Raw genomic sequence first — 20224 nt, 5'->3', positions numbered from 1 at the left:
TCCTTGACTGACTACTCTGATTTTAGAATCAGGCCCAAATATACATTTTTTCCCATGAACAGTCATGGGGGAAGCAGGTAGTCCCAGTTGCTTCAGGCTAGAACTGTGTGACTGTATGAAAGCAGGTTTGCCATTCACAAGCAGAGGTTAACTCTAGCTGGAGCTCAAAAAACCCCATTTTGATAACATCTGCCAAATGAACCATGTCTCCGGTATCTGATTACTCAGTATCATCTGGGTACATTATCACATAATTCTGTGGTTAGCAGTGGGAACTGAAGGTCATGTTGCCCTTCTAATATCCAGCTTAGAAACACCAATATTTTGTGTCTGGCATTATAGCATGGTATTTTCCAAAGTGCTTATGTTCTTCAGTTATAGGCATTGCAGGAAAATGTATAGTAAATATATGTTCTTTTCTTCTTAAAAAGTCTGCAAATGCAATCAGAAGTGTAATAATGACAATACTGAAAAATAGACAAAATAGAAAATCTGAGAAAAATTCCTGGAGAATGAACTACATGAAAATCCGCACCAGGCCCTCCATTTGTTTATTTTCAGAATAATACTTTTTTGCCACAAGACTCCATTTCAGGTACGGAGCAGGGACAAAAATAATATCCTGCTGCAATTAAGTCAATAGAGCCAGAACTGCACCTTATCTTTTCAAAGGATAAATGAATTCAGCTACATTTAAATGCCAATTGGGCATAAACAAACCAATATCTGAGCATTTTCCTGGCAATATGAGCACTTGGCACACTCACTCACCCATACCATTATCTGGTAACCATAAGAACATCAGATGTATGTACAAGCTTCATTTATGCATTTAGATCTCTGCATACAAACATGGACATAGAGTGCTGCAAGTAAAGTAACATATTTAGAGCTTTAACTCTGGTACCTCAGTCCAGCTGATCTTCTTACCACCAAGTAAGAATCAACAGCATAGCAAAATAACCACCAGAAGCCAGCACTATATAATAGCTGGATCCACATCTGCAGGGAAAAAAACCCAAAATGTCACAGCTGTTTATAAAGTCTCTAGTACCACTGGGGCGGTGGGGTGGGGGAACGGTCAGGAGCCAAACCTGTAGCCTGGTAATCTCTTCATTAAATAGGTGTATTTTGCAACTGAGATTGTGAAATATGAAATGCTACTCAAAATCACAGGAACAAAACTGCTGTAGCCAACAAATCTAGTCACAGATAAATCAAACAGTGTTTGTTTCCTCAGCTTATTCTGTTACTTAGAGAATCTGTTATTTACCTCTCCAGTCTTAGCTGTGAATGTCTTATATGAAGTCTAAATAAAAATTCTTCAATAACAATTTATAGTGTGTGCGTTTTAATTTCAGGTTAAAATTTTAGTAGTTTCTCAGTATGCGAGGTGTGAAAACATAACAGATGTCAGTCACCACCACCATGTGCCTTTGCACTGGTGGCTCTGAGGGCAAAGGGTGCTTTCTCCATGTTCAAGAACTTGGGTTAGGGAACAGTAAATAAGAAAAAAGACAATAAGCTGGGAAAAAAAAAGTCTCTGGAAAAATTATCCATACCAAACTCTCTGAGTAATTTCTTCAATAAAAATCCAGAAAGAAAGTTCTAGGCACAGGTTCAAGTCAAGTTAAATTCCACTGCATTTGTGAGCTGACCATATACATTTTTCCCATGAGTGTATATATAAGATAACTGAGCTTTCTTTGACTCTGTTTATAAATTCCAAAGTTCTTCCCCACAGGAGCTGGCTCTTTGTAGCATATTCTTTCATTAGTCTGGAACTATTTTAATATTCAGATTACCTTCCCTCTGAGCCCCTCTTTCAGTTTTTATCTGAATATCCTTTGTCATGACTCCATAGTAGCATCCTTTTACAGCTGGAAACCAACATACTTGTTACTGAGCCAAACACCAGTGAATAAAGATCTAGCATTCCTTTCTCCAAAAGGTAAATCAAGGTGGGAAATATTTCCTTTCATCATGGGTGTACAGCCTACATCTAGTCATTTGTGACATGAATTATTCAGCATTTAATTCAAATAATGTGGCATATTGCTAGTGCACAGGAGTCAGAAAGTAAAATTCCAGTTTTCCTTCTAATGCACTTTATCCATTCCACTCAGCTTGTAACTTAATCTGCACTTTTACATATTTGCTGCAGTTAAGAAATGAGCAATTTACTACATATACACATATACATATCAAAAATAAACTGTGAGGTCTCTCCATCTGGAAATCCAGTATAGACAAGACTGTCTCAAAAAACACATGTACCTAAGAAACAAAATCTTCATATACTACCCCCACTTTTTGCAAAATGCCACATCTTGGAACAGTGCCTGAGAGAGTATTAATCTGCAAATCAGAGGATGCTACTCAAAGGCGATGCCTTTTTCAAAATTTTTTCGAACCTTAAAATAGAAGCAGAAACATTTTATTAACTCACATGAGACTATGTTAGAGGAAATGAGTGGAAGGAGGGTCATTTTTCATCTCAGTATAATTAAATTTAAAAAGGGACCCAAACTGCAGCACTTTCACTTGGTGCCGGAAGCAAAAACAGAAATTGTGGGAGGCTGCCATCCTACTCACCAGCTAACCTGAGATCAAAATGAAAAGCAAACAATCTACATACAGTATCTTTCTCACTGTTTAAAAATATTCTTTCCTGTGTTAAGGGCCAGAAGTTGAAAATTAAGACATATGGAAACATGGTTTTGGATTAGAACATTCCTATTTTTTTTGATGTTATTGGTTTTCCTTTCCTTTAAGAAAAAAACACTTCACCTTACAAGCAAAACTTAAACATGCATGATGAAAAACAGAGAAATGATAGGTGTGTATGACTGATATCTATATCTACAGTAAAACACTATATTTGTCCTTATTGAGGCAAATAAGGTGTGGCGAGTTGCATTTTGGCACATATTGTTTTATTTAAAATCTACTGGAGCATAATAATTGTTTCTATGCAGCATCTCCTTTTCTGTATTGTAAACTTTGGATTATAAAGTTAATACTGTTCTTCGAGTACCCTATACTCCTACTAAATTTGGGTAAATTGATGATTTGTCTTATTCATCATTCTCCATGTATTGGTAAAAACCTGTGACCTTTCTTTTTGCACAGCAAATTAATATTATATACCTCAGGACTGTGATTGTAATATTTGAAACTGAGTTTGAATTTGTACTTTCAGAATGCATTTGCTTTTTCTTATTCTATACATTTTAAGCCAGCAGATACTTAATTGCATTTGACCAGATGCAGCCATTTATGAATGCCTGTATCCAGGTATAAGCAATATACATAGTAAGGAGAGCACTTCTGCCAGCAGCTTTGTGCCTTTGGCTGCATTTATCCTGCAGTCTATGTGTGACTAAAACACACAGTGTCACACTGAAAAAGCTAATTTAAGCTACCTGAGTTGCTGAATTCAGTTGGTCCCTCCAGTACGGTATCAAGGCAGGCTGTAATTTCTGCCAGAGGAGACAGCCAAACAACCCTGCGTTGTGGGCACGCTGGAGTCACTGTGTCATTAGTGGTGCTGGGCCAGCAGGAGCCGACCAAGTGATTTCACAGCCAGTTTGGGAACGTCTCTGCTGTTACGCAGTTGTACGTCTGACCTCAGCTTAGGTCTGCCCTTCGAAGAGCTCCTAGTCCAGCAGCTCTGTGGTGAGTGAATACTGCAGAACGCTTCGGACCAGGCAGACCTGCCACTTAAAAAAGGGCACTGGGGCTCTTTTCCGCTCCGTCGTATCTAGTGTGCACATTTACATTTACAGTGTCTAGCACCCCACCTGCTCCAAGCTTGGGCTTTCAGGGGGAGGCATGAAAATACTTGTACAGGTGTGGCAGAGGCTGAAATCCATCATATTTAGACTCTGACTCACAGTTTAATTTCCTTTTGGATACACCAGCTTGCCCACATAAAGGTACTGCGAACAAAACAAAACGGAGATGATCTTTGTACCTACCGCGCTTCCCACACAGAAAGCAGAAGGCCATATGTCGGTCCCATTCACCACAGAAATGTTAGCTATGAAGCCTGGAAAGCCTAACCATACACTTGATCTGAAGATCATACCTAAAGAAAAATGTATTAATGCTTTGAATCTGTTAACGTGATTTAAGTCACATGTTTGTTCCCGGCCACATTTTTCACATTGTAGCCTAGATTTTGTGCTTTAACAAGAAGGCTAGATCTGTAGATGGAAAGAGCAGGAAACAACTGCACTATTTAAATGTCAGTGTAATCTCTCAGTGAAAGTAGCACCAGAGTTTTAAGTTGCTGGGACTTGAAATGCTGTGTTCTGTAGATTAAAATCTCACTTACCAACAGATACTGTCCAATGCTGTGGTAAAATGCACTGGATAGCATTTAACAGATTGACATAAAACAGTAACTAACTATTTACAATATTACCTGAGCATTTTCATATGCTAATGTTGATTTCTCTTTAATCCCTCATTTCAGAAAAAAGTGCTTTCACACTTCTCACTGTCTTCATTTTTACAAGCAACTCTTTTTCTGCCTGTCAAAGGACTGAACATGCAGGACTTCAGAATTAGGTGGGAACGACACTGATTTTTTAAATGAACTTACAGTTTGTTAGCAAGAATTTCTGGTTTTGCTGGAAAGTGGCATTAAAGCACTAGCATATAGCATAACAAACCTACCAGGTTTCCCATCAAGTGAGAAAGGTTTCCCACCTACTGAAGTGAGTCTAATTCAAAGACAATGCAGGATAAATACTTTTAGTTTGCCAATGACAGAGAAAGGGAGAAAAATAACTTTATCTCTTGCTGGCCTCATCTGACTGAAAAGATCTTTTCCAAGTGAATGCACACACGCCCTTTACATCCCTCTCCATCTTTATTTCCCCGTTTATCATTTGTTTTAATATTGGTTCTTACTAAGTACTCTGAAAAAAACTGGCTTGTATGAAAGGCGTGAAGGTCCAAAATCCTATCCCCTTCCCTAGCAGCTAGAAAGACAGACAAAACAGTATTACTTCTTTTATCTAATGTGTGAAAAAAAAGTTATTGTAGAAAAACCTCTTTCTGCATTTTCATAGCAACTGTAGTAGTAATTTATACCTAATTTGGCAGTAAATGACATCAACTGACATGACAGATTCAGACACAGCAGTCTCACTTTGACTCATGAGCGTCCAGCTCTGTTGTTTTATGCCTCTAGCCTATGACTCAGGCAGTGGGCAGCAGGTTGTCCTTGATAAGGGAGCTTCTCTCACATTTCAAAAGCCTGTGTTCAGTACGATCTGTGTACAGCTGCAATTTAAACTGATTTGCTGTCAATGTGATATGCCCAGAGAAGTGACTGGCATTTGAACAATAGTGCAAACTTTGTGTGGGAAGATTTAAAGATATAAGGCAAGTGTTTTTCAAATTCAGTCCTTAGAATCAGTTAAGTTTTGGATGCCAGCCTTATTCTTAAAATATTCTCCCTTGCCTCCACTTCCATGCATTCCTCTAAGAACCAGCCACTGTTCCAGATTTTTCTTTGTTTTAAAGTACAGATTTCGGTGTAGATATGTCAAGAACTGTTACTTTTAAAATTTAACTATTAAACAACACATTTCCCCCAAAGGCCCATCATTTTCTGATCTCATTTAGTCCAAATCTTCCCATGAATACATGAAATTTCCCTCAGAAATTTCTGTTGGCCACTAACCAGCTCATTTGGCTAGTGCTCCTAAAGCAATGTGAGCTTGCCACAGCAAGGGTGAGGGACATCAAGCTGATCCTTACCTAAGCCACCAAGGATGTCACAAGCAGAGATAAGGAGAAGGATGGTGGAGGAGGAGGAGGCCTTGGGCATCTTCCGTGGGCTCTGTCCCTTCTTCGGCAGGAGCTGCAGGATGGTCAGCAGCAGACTGACGGAGGCGCTGCCAATGCAGACTCCACAGAAGGCTTTGGGCTGGAAGGTCATCACTAGCTGCGTGGCTGCATCTCGGTTAGGGCAGCAGTAGGTTTCCAACCTGGGAGAAGCCATGAAGAGTCCAGCTGGTGGGGGAGGCCCAAGGGCAGAAGAAGCTACTGTTGTTTCCACAAGGCGCTGTTGGCTTTTTCTTTGCCCTCCCCAATAGTCCTCAGTGGTAAGAATCACGCGATTGACAGATCATGTGCTGCTGCTGCTAGAACTAAATCCCCTAGAGCTGCCCTTCTCAGCCTCTCCTAGAAAGGAGATCAGATCAGAACAGCAAAACTCAGTGTAATCTGAAACATGCCCCTTTCTTGCTCAGAGCTATTGGCAACAGTTCACTCAAATATTTTTGCTTGCACAGTATGTGATACAGGAAGACTTAAACTCATCAGAGCATTGAGGAGAGTTTAAAATAAATAAGGATGGAGATACCAAAGAAGAAAGATTAAATTTTAATTGTATTTCATTTTAGCCCCATCCCACACATCACACTTTAATTACTGCAAATTAATTGAAAAGATGGGCCCAGACAACAAGCTTTCCCAGCTTTTACAAGGAGGAACAGGGTTATAAATCCACACCCACACCCTAACCCAAATCTAAATTTTAGTGATCCAACCCACCCACCTCTGTAATTAAATTTAGAAATACTATGTCCTATCACTGGAGAAAGAGATTACATTTAGGAAGACGATATTAACCTCATCCCATTTAAACCACAAACACAGCAAGTCTTCTCTGCATCAGATTACTCTGGTGTGGAAAATTCTGGGACTTTTGATTTCTCATGAGTATTTTTCTTTCTTTCTTTTTTAAAGAGCTTAATATGAAAACAGGAATCAGACCTGTAATGTTTGTTTTTACTTTATAAGCTAGACAAAATCCTTTAAGTTGGGGGTCCTATTAGACACAGCAGCAAATACCTGCAATCATAAATACAAAAACAACTCTCCTCTCTCAGATTAGTTTCAAATTCCCAGCTTGCACCCCTTCCGAAAACTTGTCTGTAAGAATACACACAGGAAATAAAGGAGGGGGCATTGCCAACATACTTGAAGTGAACTGGGTTTCAAATAATACAGCCCTGGATTTTATAATTATTCCTCATAAGAACATGTGACCTAACCTTTTTTATTTTCTTTTCTCTCTTTTTTCAGTGGTCTAGCATAGGGTTTTTTTAGCCTTTAGCAGGGCTGGGGCTGCAGCCAGAGGTCAAGATCCCAGGTACACTGTGGTATCCAACAAGCCTTTACTTAGAGAGGACTCTTCAGTGATGTGCCCATGCTACATAACCTGAGGAACAGGATTTTAGCTTGCAGATTCAGGCTCCTACATGTAGGTCTCCACACATCAGCAAGGTGTCTGAACTCCCATTATAGTCAACAAGATCTTAGTCAGCTAAGCCAGTATTAGCCAGTGGAGTCTAGAGAGCAGTCCAGCTCTTCCTAAAATAAATGCACCTTGTGAGCTGAATGACTCAGTAGGCTCCACTGGCTATAGTGGGAACTTAAGTACCCTCATCACGTACAGCCACCTAAATTCAGGCAGCTGAGTTTGAAGCTGAGTCCTGCTTGAGTGTTTTTGTTCCTCTCCAGCATATAGAGGTTTTCCTACTCCATTTATCCAGAGAGATGAGTGATCCAGATGCAGCAATCCTACAGTTTGTTACTACCATGCATACAAAAAAGTGCTGGGGCAGCATGGTTGTGAACCAGATTGTCCTGCTCTGGAAACACAAATTCTTGTTGAGCTAAAGAAGAATATCTATGTTCTGTTGTCAGTACAAGGGTGGGGATTCACTGGTTTTCATTCCCTCTCATAGAGATTAGCAGTGCATGGAGTTGCTACCTGTCAAGATACTGCATTGTAATCTACCTGGCTAGTTGTGTTATAAATAAGCGTAACATAGAAAATGATTTTTTTTCCTACAAATCACTGCCTAGAAGTCAAAGCCGGCAGCTTCAGTCAGGCAAAATTTCTAGTAAATGCAGTGTCTCTTAAGCAGATTTCTCAAGAAATATCAGGATTTTACCTGGAGTCTAGGCAGAAAGATATTACCTAAGAGCATAACTCCACTGTGGGAGCAGGATACCCATATTTTCTGTTAAGGGACAATAAACACTAAAAACTAGTCTAGAGGAAACTACCAAAGAAAGGTTCAGAGAGGACCAGTTCCTGGGCTACTGAATTCAAGAACAAAAACTACAAAGATTCTACAGAGACAGAATATCATTTAAACTAAAGCCACCATATACCACATACACAACGCGAATGCATACATATTAAATAATTAATGCTTGTTCTCATTTAAAGGTTACTTTATATTGCCTGATCTCTACTTAGAACAGCAATAGATACTCTATTAGACAGAAAGAAACTATTTAATAGAAGTCTGCCATTTGCATTGCCATATTCTTGAAGTTTTTCCTTCATATTCCTCATTTCTTTCTTTCAGATGTTTGAAAAGCATGTCAAGTTGCTATCCTGATCATTTGTTCTGGCTTCCAGATAGGAACATTTTGTGTCTTGCTTTTTCTGCTTATCTTGCTTTCGTTGATCTTGACTATAGTTTTCTAGTTTGCCTGTGTGGATTTACTATTTCATTATTTTCACTTCTCTCTCCCTTTTATTCAGCCTTGAAATTGCTTTCATTTCTCAACTGTAGTCTTATGCTCTAGAGATCACTCTTTACATCTTTCTTTCCTTTTCTCTCCACAGTTTTGCCAGCTGTCCACCCTATTTTTATTGCTTTATTCCCTTGAATGAAGGGTTGTTTTTTAACCTCTTCTTCTGGGTCCCTTCCCTCCTATTCTCTCAGGATTTGATTATATAGTTACTTACAGTGGGAGTATGTGGTTCTTTCACTGATCACTTTTACTGAAAGCAAAGCGTATGACATGTGGCATATCTAATAAGAAAAGAAAAGAAAGTGACTCATGAGTGAACGGATACCTGTCATGATGCATGTAGGCATGGACAGATGACGCTAAATGGAAGACAAATTTCCAAAGTAATGAGCCACCCAGTATCTCAGCTCGTAAGATCTAGTTAGTCTCTGGCCCTCGTCACTGCGCTGAAAGTACAAAGAGTCAGAACAATCAAAGAAATTCAAAGTTGGTTTGGCAGTCTTACACCTGAAATTAATTCAGCTTCTCATGGTTATGCAAATAAGAGGATAAAAGCCAGGGCCAAAGGCAAAGGAAACAGAAAAGTAACAAAAGAAAGCAAGAGTTATTTTGCCTGGTTAAGGAACTTTAGTGTTCAGTAAAACTTAAATAGTTCTAAAGGTCCTAATTTCCTTCCCTCTGAAATTATTGACAAAGTTCCCACTGATCTCAGGGGTACAAGGTAGACCCACAAATATTTTCTCTCTCCCCTTTTAGCACCATGGCAGTATATCAAGCAAATGCTGTAGCTTGGAGAGAAACATTAGCACACATAGAAGAAAGATCCCCAAAAAACCCAATCTGTCATTTGAAATACCAATTGAACAATGCTATAGAATAAACAGAAAATTGCACGATACTGAAACTTCCAGTCTTGTTTTTATACATTTTTTGCTGTATGTTCAAGAATGAAAAAAAATACTGCATTTTTTGCAAGGAGAATAAGCACTTTTTCCACATGCGTAGTTTTTAGAAAAATATGCTCATGCTCTCTTTGGACTTGGGAAACAATGTTTCAATAGAGTCCACATTCATCATTAAGCTGAAACACTGGCTTGCCTGGTCCTAAAGGAAAACAATTGCCTTAAAAAAATATGACAGGCATACATTTCTGCTGTTAAGGACTGTACTATGGCTTATGTTTGAATGTGCAGTTACAGATTTTTTAATCTCTGTTTTAATTAAGTCTGGGACTCCAGCACTGGTTTAAAAGGAGAAGAAAATGTATGGATATACGGACAGAAGAAAATTTATGGATATGCAGAGGAGAACATAATTTATTTGTTTATATGTATAATTCAAAGCATCACTGCCTCCTTCTCAAGACCTTAGCTACTTCACTTCATAGATAGTTTTTACATACTATGTTCTGTCAATGGTTCATGATCTCATGATACTTACCTCTCTCAGATAAATTGCCTGACATAGTATTCCCCAAACTAATGAAAGTTGAGCCTGTCTTTGGGGTCAATGCAATAAAAACAGTCATGATCTTCCCAACAGATCCTGCGATATGTTCCTAAAAACCTGAATGTGTAAATCCTCTATATGCTTAGCATAGTCCTTTATTTTATCCACACAGACATCCTGCAAATAGGTTTACTTTGTAAGAAACTGCAATACTGTTTACAGTAAGATATGTCCTTCCCTTAATTAACAGTGCCAGTTTTAAAGTGTTGTAACTCATATTTCACGTAACACAACTGAAATGAATGGGGAAGTTCACATTCCATTATTTCTGTTTCAAGTTTTCTGTAACTCTAGGCAGGAATATCCTAACAATAGTAACATTTGAAGTGTGAGATCTGTCATGATAACAGCTATGGACTCCATTAAAAAGAACTGGAAGGAAAACAGAGGTGTCACTTCTCTTCCCCCAGTGATTTGAACATAATTATGTAAGTGTAAATCATTAATTTACATTTAAAGATGGTGAACATTGATTTAGAAGCATCAGAATCAGTATATGTCCTTTGCATAAAAATAGTAATAGTCTAGGTCTTCTTTTTGTTTTCTTTAGGACTAATAAAACATAAATGCATTAAATTAGTGTTCATTTGGACAGCTAAATAGTTGTGCATATGTGACTGATGCAATCATGTTCCATATATTTTATTGACCTCCTACACACCTTTTCCAGGGGAATGTTCTCCTACTTAACTTTTGTGAACAAAGATACACAAATTAGTTACTGAAGCAGTGCCTATTTTGGGTTAAATCAGTCACCAAGGTTTATATGGATGAAGTACAAAGTGACTAAATGGAAAAATGCATCCATAAGCTGGAGAAAATAATTTTTTTCTTAGGGACTGGAGAACAAACTCCTTGATTCTCTATGCCAGTGTTGAAAATATTAGTCTTCGAACCTGCATTAAGACAGATTTTGTGGCCACATTTCTGGACAGATTCCACTATTAATTATTGTCATCATTGTATTAATTCATGGAATAAAAAGATATCCCCCTTTCAGCATACATGTAACAAAGAAAACTTGTCCTACAGCTATACAGGCAACATGAGACACAGTTTGCGTAGAAACTGACTGGTGAAAAAGACTGAAGATGGCCTCACACTCAAAAGAACATTATCTTTTCCCCACACAGAGATATTTAAAATTGGGTCTTAATGTTCATAAGTGTACAGAGGGTGCCCTGATCCGTGAAGATGTTCAATATCTATCCTGTCCTCAGTATTCTTCAAAAGATAACCTGTGCCCCACAATGCTGTGCACTTCCAATACCCAGTAATTCAGACTTTCAAAAGAAATCCATAAATTCTTCTGGGGTTGTATATATGTCATCGCAGACAATGGACAATAAAAACACACTCCCTGTTTCTTCAGGATGTTGCAGATGATGCCCCACTGATATGAGTAAACTCCATGATGTAGCTAAAACCCAAGTTAGCGAAACTCTACCTCACACAGCAGCCTTATGCTTTTAAAGTCCAACAGAAGCCAGGAAAAGCTAACCTGAACGTTGACATTTTTTCTCATTGTTTGACTCAGTAGGATGCCCTCAAACCTGCCAGCAACTGATCATGTACTGCTATTCCACCTCGATTTCCCAAGAGAAGAAAGGCCAACCACTTAGCACATTTATACCTCCAGTATAAAAGGCCATGGCCTTTGGGGAGATGGCATGCACAGAAAGGTCTTCCCTCTCCACGGACTCCTGGGCATGTGCAGAACTGGCCTTATATCAGCCATACTATCATCCAAACATAAAAATCTTTAGCTGGATGCTTTAGGGCAAACTGCTATAGCACTGCAAATAAAGAGCATTTATTTTATGCTGCATACCTGCTTAGATGCACTCTCACATGACCCCCACCTGGACGCGGTGCATGTTTTGTATAATCACACTGCGAAAGGTCATTTGTAATGAAGGAATTGTGACTATTTATAGAATGAGCTGGGAGATTTATTTATACAACACTGATAAGCAGAAAAAAAAAGAAGGCCTGTTTGTGGTTAGCTAGTCGATGAACACAAAGTCCAAGTGAAAAATACCAGACTACAAGGCTTTTGTCTGGTCTCATCATACTGTAGCCACTTGCTATTTATCTACCCTTTTCAAAGTTTACTTCACAGCATTGTCTCCAGACAGGGCACTTGAAACCCACCCTTCGGCATTTTTCCTGATCACCTCTGCTCCCGTGATGATCTTCATCAAGTACAGAATTTAAACATAAGATATATTAGATATTAGAGTTTAAATTCATTAAAGACTGTTTCTTGGCTTCTGAGGCTATGTTAATTAAGCGATTAAAATAGGCCAGTGATTGTTTTCTGCCACATAAGGGCAAGTGGCACAGTGCCATTTGTATAGAGAGTGCTATTACATAACCTGTGTTATCACAGAAGACGAATAGTGAAAAACACTCCCTACTGCACCAAGATCAGAAATGTAAGAGCAAGAATAAATGTTACAAATAATGCTTCACTGAAATGATGGAACTCCATGAAGACGACAAATCCTAGGTTAACGAAGTTGTACTTCACATATATATGACCAAATAGATATATAGCATCTGCTTAGCTGAACTCTCTTTCACAACCAAACACGGTTGCCTTCATCCAAACTGCCTAATAGTAACAGTCTTTGGTCCATCCTGTCCCCCAAACTGCACTCAGACAGAATGGACTCTTATGCGCCCATCCCTGAATGTGTGTACTCTGACTCTCCTTTTTAGTTTATTTGTAAAGCCGTAGTATAAGAAAGATGCTTGTAATCTGATTTGGGGAAGAGCCCTAATGCAGCAACTGAAAAAGAAACAGGTATACAGATACCAGAGGCAGTGTGCCTCAGGGCAGTATGACCTCACTTGTGCTTGCATTTGACTGCCAGCTGCAAACTCCACCCACAGGGAAAGCTAGTTACCTGATCACCTCCTCTTGTTAGGCTGTATGTTGTCTTACTCTGCTACCTCATAACAGTTGCTATTACCAATTTATTTGAATGTATATCTCGTTATCATGCAAAATCATAAAAACTATGTGTTAAGCTCATTGCCTTTTCCTCTGTCTATAGGTCTAGTGAGTCTCAATTTCTGAACTGTACCTCACTGTTTCTGAACTGTATTTTGAATTTCTGAACTGTACTTTAAAGCTGAGCCAATAATATTATTAGCAAATCAGGGACTATTTCCTCTTGGTCACTCACAGGCATAGTTAGTTCTTTGAATGCTTGAGCTAACTTCTGTCTTTCCAAGGCAAATCTGTTACAGTGGAAATTAGCTGCTCGAATAGTGGAAATCAATGCAACTCTGAGTCAGCTTGTGCCATTCTGCCTCTGAAACAGGTATCACTCCCTGGCTGTCTTTTATAAAGCATTACAGACAGAGACATGGAGACCTTTCCCTCTTAGATTTACCACCACAGCTAAGTCCTAAATATTGCTAATCCCTGGTTTATTTCAATATGGAAGTGGTCCATGTCTTAAGACCCACATTTCAAGTGAGGATTGAACAAAACTTGAATTAAAACCACATGAAGATAGGAAGTACTGGATCCCATATGGAATGCTAATTCTTTCATTGATTTCAGCTTTGTAAAAAGCCTTAGAGAAATAACATCCAAGCACGTTTTTAGTCTGAAAGAACTGAGGACATCAACATATATTTGAATATTTATCTGAAAGGTTGAGAACTTCTAGAGGTTTCCCCAGTACTAATTATGTCATCATGAAGCCTCATTTGCAACACATGAGAAACAAGATATACTTGGGAAAGATTTTGAAAGGGCCTAAATCACATAGGAGATATCCAGCTGGAATTTTTCAGCATGGTATTTTTCATTCTGGGAAAATGGCTAATTTGTTGAAATCAAAGTGTTTTGCAGAAGAGGATGATTATTCTAAAGCCATCAGAGGAAACATGGCAGGTTCCCAAAGTAAACTCTCCTGTTTTCCAGCTATGCCAGGACGTCTGTCTCATGGGTTGCTACCCAACCTGTTTCTCCAGGTTCTCCGGACTCTCAGACTCCACAAAAAAACTGCCAGCAGCATGGCAACCCTTGAATTACCTGAAAATTCCATCCACTTCTGCTACAGGAACTTCTTAGCACTATTACAGTTGTTTTGGTCTTTGTGATGATTATTTTCAAAGACACTAGAATTCACAATTTTTTTCACTAAATGTCCTAGAAGCACTATAATACTTGTTCCACAGGCAATATCGGTATGCAAGCCCTATAGATTTCAACAGTAGTATTACAGATTGCTGTGACAGTGTAATTGAGGTCTACAGGGACCTCTCCAGGAATAAGATATTCAGATCCAAAACTCCTATCTTGAAATCCATTTTTCTCCTGAATTATGACAGTATTCTCACTGTGCAGCCAAAACTCTAGGCTTTAGAAAAGGGGTTTCCAAATCCTTTCATCTTCACTATAGAGATTATCCTATATATACATTTCTATATACTAACATTTCTTCCACTACTGGTGATTGATTAAAATGACATTCCTTCAGCAACTGTAGCAGCTGACTACATGGAAGAAGCTACACTGGCACAATTACCAAACAGCTAGGACTATTGCCCTGGCAAAACTCACTGAGGAGGTGTAAGAGTCTACTCTGCCTCCTTGCTGGAGGTTTGCAGCCCCTGTAACTGAGCTCACAGAGCAGAACATGTGTCATGGCACAGCTGCTCCATTTCATAGCCCAGCATCTTAACTTAAATTGCCAACAAACTATGTATGCCCTGAGGCATCTTTTTTTTTATTTCAAATGGCTGAGGCAGAGACACTTTTTCTCTTCAACCAACTGTGATGTTTAGTGGTGACCTCCAGGAAAGGAGTGGTAATAAACAGCTGGAAGCCATAATGGCTTCACTCACCTCAGTTCTTTACCCTGTAACTATGAGTCAGAAGCCTCAGCTTCTTTCAAACATCTCAGGTATTTGGGGGAGGGTGGGGGGGTGGGGTGGGGGTAAGCCCATCTGGCACTGTAAGGTCCATCACAATGAATGCTCTCAAGACTAAGAATAAAGCATACCACTCTAGACTCATCCTGCAGGTGTCCTGCACAATTCAATGCAGAATTGAAAAAGTGTGCAGTATGAAAGAGTCTTAAGGAAAAGATACACCATTTATAGACATAAAGGTGAAATAGACCTTGTCTTAACACCATACTGTCTTTGGTACTGTTTAAACAAAATCCTGTCATCGAAGAATTTATTCAGTTTTGGTAGCCTCAATGACTTAAGTAGGGAACAAGTAAACAACCAGTGCAACAGAATGAAGTAAGGCCTAGTAAATTCACTAGAATAAAACTTCACTTGAAAATGTTAACTAAACATAACAAGGTATGCTGGTACAGAAAAAATACTGTGAAAGGACTCTGCTTTAATGCAGAAAGTTTTTGCTGTTCTAGGGCAAGAGCTCACAAACTTAGTTTGGTAATAAAGTTTGATAGTTTTTTGTGCATGGTAGGAAGAGGCATTTGGGTTGCTTTTGTGCACCACTATAAAGTAGCTTATTGCAATGTTGCATTGATAAATTTTGCATTTTTTCAATTGCAAAACATGTCCACATTTTCCACTAATGTAAATGACAGTAGCAGATTTAGACTTTCTTCATTCGGCTCCCTTAATACAGCTGATACTTCCTAACTCTACATATTCCAATTTTAGAATCTGTACTCTTGTTTTCCCATCATTGTTCAGTAGTGGATTTGTAAGACCAAGTCAAAAAGCCAGAATAGCAATGTAAATCTTTAATTTCTTATGGACAATAGAAAGGTCTACACCAAGAATGAATGTAGGTGAAAAAGAGGGGTTACAAGGAAAAAAGTTGTTTTTGGAAGCATAAGTTGCTCTTCTCATTTATCATGTAACCTATTTCACTCTCATTTCAATATACATACTTACGGATATGTTAAACTTGAACTCATTATCCTTCCCTTATTTTGCCCTGTAATCGTAAGGAAATATCAATTATTCTAATCAAATATTTCTCTGCTATCCATAAATCTCCTGTTACTGGGACTGTTGACCTCAGATGCTCTCAATCCTGAAACCAACATTTTCTGCAGGTATTAGTACTGAATCAGTACTCCAGAAAATGTTGCAGGTATTAGAGAAACAAATTATTTGCTGTCTTTGGAGCAAGACAGGATGATTTTCTGAGGAATAAAAGAGCCAAAACGGAAGCTAGAGAGCTACGTAGGCGATCAGATTAGATAATCATAACAGCCAGCCTCAAAAGCAAAATATGTGAATACTTGGATATATACAAAACTTTGAAATCCCACTGTTTATACCATGTATCTCCTTGAGACTATTTGTCACAAATAAAAATATCTTGAGGTTCACTAGTCTTTCAGAAAAAAAGTGTTTTCTTTTGTGTCTTGGATCCCTCCCACAACAGCACTTCATGCATTTTGTACCAAAAAGCGGAAGATGATGGTGTGCTGGTACTTTTAAGCCACTGAAAGTCCATATAAAGTAGGGAAATTAAACTGAAAGAACGGAGACCAGCAAGAAATAAGCATTTCATTCCCAACCTCACCACTAACTCGATGAAGATACTAGGCCAACTCCAAACTCTGGTTCCCATCCATAAAAGACCGTTTGTTCAAGGAACAGCACTTCGAGTCCTGCCTTGCTCTCCTCTGTCAAACTTTCTGGACTCTTTATGCAATTGAAGGCATAGGGCAGACCGTGCTCCCACTCAGTTTTCAGTTTCAGCCATTTTCCACCAAAGTCCTGCACCAGAGTCCAGCACCTGCCTGCGCCTGCCCCTGGAAACAGATGTTCCCCGGCCCGGCCCAGCCCACGAACCTTTCCAACCCGACACGAGTTCTTCTGGCCCCCGAAGCCTCAGGCCCCCGAGGATCAGCGCTGGAGGCGCCGAGGCGGGCGGAGGGGCAGGGCCGTGAAGAAAGCCCAGGCCGCCACCGCCGCCGCGGCCTCTCCTCAGCCGGGCGCCGGGGCCGGGCCCGGGCCCGGGCCCCGGCCCCCTCCCCGCCTCGCTCCCAGCCGCCGCTGGAGGGACGCGGAGGGAGCAAGGGCAGCGGGCCAGGCTCCTCCCAGCCACCAGGTAGCGGCTAACTTGGGAGGGGGTGAGAACCGGGAGAGGCCAGGAGCAAGCACCCGCCGCTCTCCCCCAGCGGCTCCCAGCGGAGCGACCGCGCTCCCAGCCTCGCCCTCCATCTTGGCTCGCCTCCTCCCACCCCGCGCCGGCTCCAGCGCTTAACCCTTCCGCTCCCGGTCACCCTTCTCGCGCACCCAAACGGGGCGGGAAGCGCCTGCCCTCGCCCCGGCGAAGCCCGCCTGCCGCCGCCGCCGCCTGGCACCGCGCGGGCGGAGCGTCCCCGCCGGGGGCAGGTCCTTCCCCGCCTATTGCTGGGGGGCGGGCGGGGCCCCTCCACCTGCTCGCCGCCTCTGTTGGCGGGAGGCGTGGCCGCCCCCTGTCCGCATCGGGGCGGCCCCGACGCGATCCGCGGCTGCGGATCCCCTCCCCGCCGCGGGCCAGCCCGGCGGCGCTTGCTGGCGCCTTTGTCTGGCGGCCGGGGCCACCTTCCCCTTCCTCCCCCTTTCCCTCCTCTTTCCCGCGGGGCCCTGGCCGCCGGCTGCCCCTCCTTCGGGGCCGGGCCGGTGGCTCCCCTCCGGGAGGGGAGGGAGAGCGGCGCCCGAGCGGCGGGAGCCCCTGGCGGGGCGCGGGTTTCGCCGCTTCCTCAGGGGCGGTGCAGCGCCTGGCCGCCCCGGCGCCCTGCCCCTGGGGCTCGGCGGCGTTTGCTCCGCCGACTTGCCGCAAGTTAGAGCCGCTCCCCCACGCGCGCCCCCCTCTCCGCTGCGTTTTGGCCTCGGCATAAAACAATACAGCGGGATCAAAAGGAGTAGGAGGAGAGTGCGGGAGGGGAGGGGAGGGGAGGGGGGAGCAGCCCACTCTCCCCGCCGATGGGGCCGGGCCGGACGGCGCGGCGGGCGGGTAGGTGGCTCGGTGGGCCGCCGCACGCTGGCTGGCGCTAGGGAGCGGCCGACAGAGGCAGGCGAGCCGCGGCCCCGACGGCCGCCGCGGGCGGCGCGGGGGCGCCATGGAGGACATGGGGCTGCGAGGCGGGCGGGAGCGGCTGCCCGGCGGCGACCCGCGCCTCAGCGCCGTGCTGGTGGAGCCGGGGCAGGTGGTAGTGATGGTGGAGCAGAGGGGCGCGGAGGGCTACAAGCTGGTGGAGGTGCTGCTGACCGGCGGGGCCCCCTGGGGCTTCACCCTGAAGGGCGGCCGCGAGCACGGGGAGCCCCTCATCATCACCAAGGTAAGGCGCCCGGCGGAGAGGCGCTGTCCTGGGGGCGAGGGGAGAGGTGCGGGGTCCGCCGGCTCCATTTTGGCGTGCGGTCGCGATGTTGGACTTGGTGGTGCCCGGCTGGTGCCCCGGCGTCCTCCCAGCCCTAACGGCGTTTCCGTGGCTGGGGGGGACGCTGCAGCCTCGGCGGGCACGGCGCAGCGGGCCGGTCCCCTTGCCTCGCGGCGGTGGCTCGAGGCCGCGCCGCACCTGCGGCCAGCCTCGTCCGTTAGGGCGAGCCGTTGGGGCCGCGGCGCGCTCGCTGCGCTGCCTGCGAAATGGAAACTGCACCGCCGGCTCTCCTGCGGCTGTACCTCCGCTTTCAGCGCCCGCGTTGGGCGCTTCCAGAGAAGTGTTTTAAAAGCGAGGCGCGCTCGTTGGCACTTGGCCTCTGAGTGGGCATGTGTAGTGTGCGAGGCGTGTGTTTTTTGGAGGTGCCGGTAACCGGCTGGTTGCATTTCTTCACAAGAGTGCATCTAAGTAGCTTTTAGAGGGGCACGTTGTAGAGCAAAATCAGCCCAACTTAAGCTTGCAGAGCATCTGCTGTTATTTCATTGCTTCTCTTACTCTCTATTAAAACCCTGAAAAATAATTCTGTGCGCTGGTAACTGTGCACTGTGCAGAAGGTGACTGGAATGAAGGAGCTCCACTTCCTGCCCTCCACAGTTAGAGATCCTCTGCAGGGCCCTTTCCTTTCCCTCGGAGTCCTAGCAGAAACGAGGAGAATATAAAAGGACGGACTAAACCTCGTTGCTCTGACACTGAGTTTTCTCTGCTGTTGTTAAAGTTGCAGATGCAAAATAATTGGAGTAACCTTTTGTATCCTCCTCCTTTCTTAAGCAAAAGGTCTTGTGGCTACTGACAAACCCATGCTCCAAAGATGGGGGAGGGGGAGGCTTCTGGATAAATATTTCTGTTTTTTTTTTCATTGCTTTTTTTTATGTCCTTGTATACTGATAGCTTTAATCGCAGTGTATTGGGCATGAGTAGAAGTACATCACATTTTCTAGGAAATATTATTAATTTTGCTGTGTGTTGACTTACGAATCACTATTCCCAGTGATAGTTTTTGTTATGTTATTACGGCAGAGTTCTTGTTGCACAGTGAAAAAACTTTAAAATGGATCTATATGTAGTTGAACCCCCCCACACACACACATTAGCAAAGCACATTTCACTCAAGTTCTGCAGGAAAAAATATATGCTTTTGGTCTACTGATCTGTATTCTGTCGTCATTCTAGAAGTACATAAAGAATGTCAGAGGTCAACAAATCATGTTCTATCCACACCAGAAATTGTCCTCTTCTTATTTTTTGCTTGATTTCATTGCAAGCTGTCCAGCTGATTCTTTTCTACCACCCTTGAAATTCTTGCATTATGGACTTTTCAAGTTAGGACTTCTCATACCATTTTTTTCTAGATCTCTTCCCTACTGCTGTTTTTCAAGATAAACAATTCTACATCAGAAGATGTGTATGCTGAAAAATGAATGTGCATCTGTTTCCATCTTACCAGTATGTTGAATTACCAAGTATCAAAACTGGGAAGATCTGAGGAAAGATGGAAAGAGCTACTTACGTATGTTTTAGCTATCAAGTGCCAAATCAAACAAGTCCTCTTTTCTGGTAATGGCTAATGCTACCTCTAGAGACTGATCTTGCAGTGATACTTATTTGTAATGTTACCTATGCATTAATTAATACACTTAAGTATTTGCGGCATGAGGATGTGGCTGTGGTGTATAAAGAGAAGTATTTGGGAATGGGAATCTTTTTAACTGAATGTTTTGCCCAAGGAACAATTACGTGGAACCTTGATACTT

General features: G+C 42.4%; 2 protein-coding genes across 9 annotated transcripts in view; one reads left to right on the top strand and one right to left on the bottom strand.

The window, feature by feature from the left end:
• GPR143 (G protein-coupled receptor 143) overlaps nt 1-17290 on the bottom strand; it is a 35944-nt gene extending 18654 nt beyond the window's left edge. Inside the window, exons 1-5 of one of the 6 annotated variants that reach the window (XM_064500740.1) lie at nt 16900-17290; nt 8903-9023; nt 5776-6005; nt 3981-4090; nt 908-1002 (exon numbers count right to left, since the gene is read on the bottom strand). In XM_064500740.1, the coding sequence (XP_064356810.1) occupies nt 908-1002; nt 3981-4090; nt 5776-6005; nt 8903-8916 (449 nt within the window). In that variant the 5' untranslated portion in view covers nt 8917-9023; nt 16900-17290. Of the gene's footprint in view, nt 1-907; nt 1003-3980; nt 4091-5775; nt 6202-8791; nt 8859-8902; nt 9024-16899 lie in introns of all 6 variants that reach the window. The other 5 variants (XM_064500723.1, XM_064500733.1, XM_064500715.1 and 2 more) reach the window with 5 other exon arrangements.
• A 289-nt stretch (nt 17291-17579) lies between these two features.
• SHROOM2 (shroom family member 2) overlaps nt 17580-20224 on the top strand; it is a 133329-nt gene continuing 130684 nt past the window's right edge. Inside the window, exons 1-2 of one of the 3 annotated variants that reach the window (XM_064500523.1) lie at nt 18272-18374; nt 19823-19980. In XM_064500523.1, the coding sequence (XP_064356593.1) occupies nt 19963-19980 (18 nt within the window). In that variant the 5' untranslated portion in view covers nt 18272-18374; nt 19823-19962. Of the gene's footprint in view, nt 18375-19822; nt 19981-20007; nt 20028-20224 lie in introns of those variants that run through there. The other 2 variants (XM_026116972.2, XM_064500539.1) reach the window with 2 other exon arrangements.

Source organism: Dromaius novaehollandiae, chromosome 1, assembly GCF_036370855.1.
Source record: "Dromaius novaehollandiae isolate bDroNov1 chromosome 1, bDroNov1.hap1, whole genome shotgun sequence".
Lineage (NCBI taxonomy): Eukaryota > Metazoa > Chordata > Aves > Casuariiformes > Dromaiidae > Dromaius > Dromaius novaehollandiae.
Note: the sequence above shows the minus strand (reverse complement) of the source record. Positions and strands in the feature narration are given on the sequence as shown.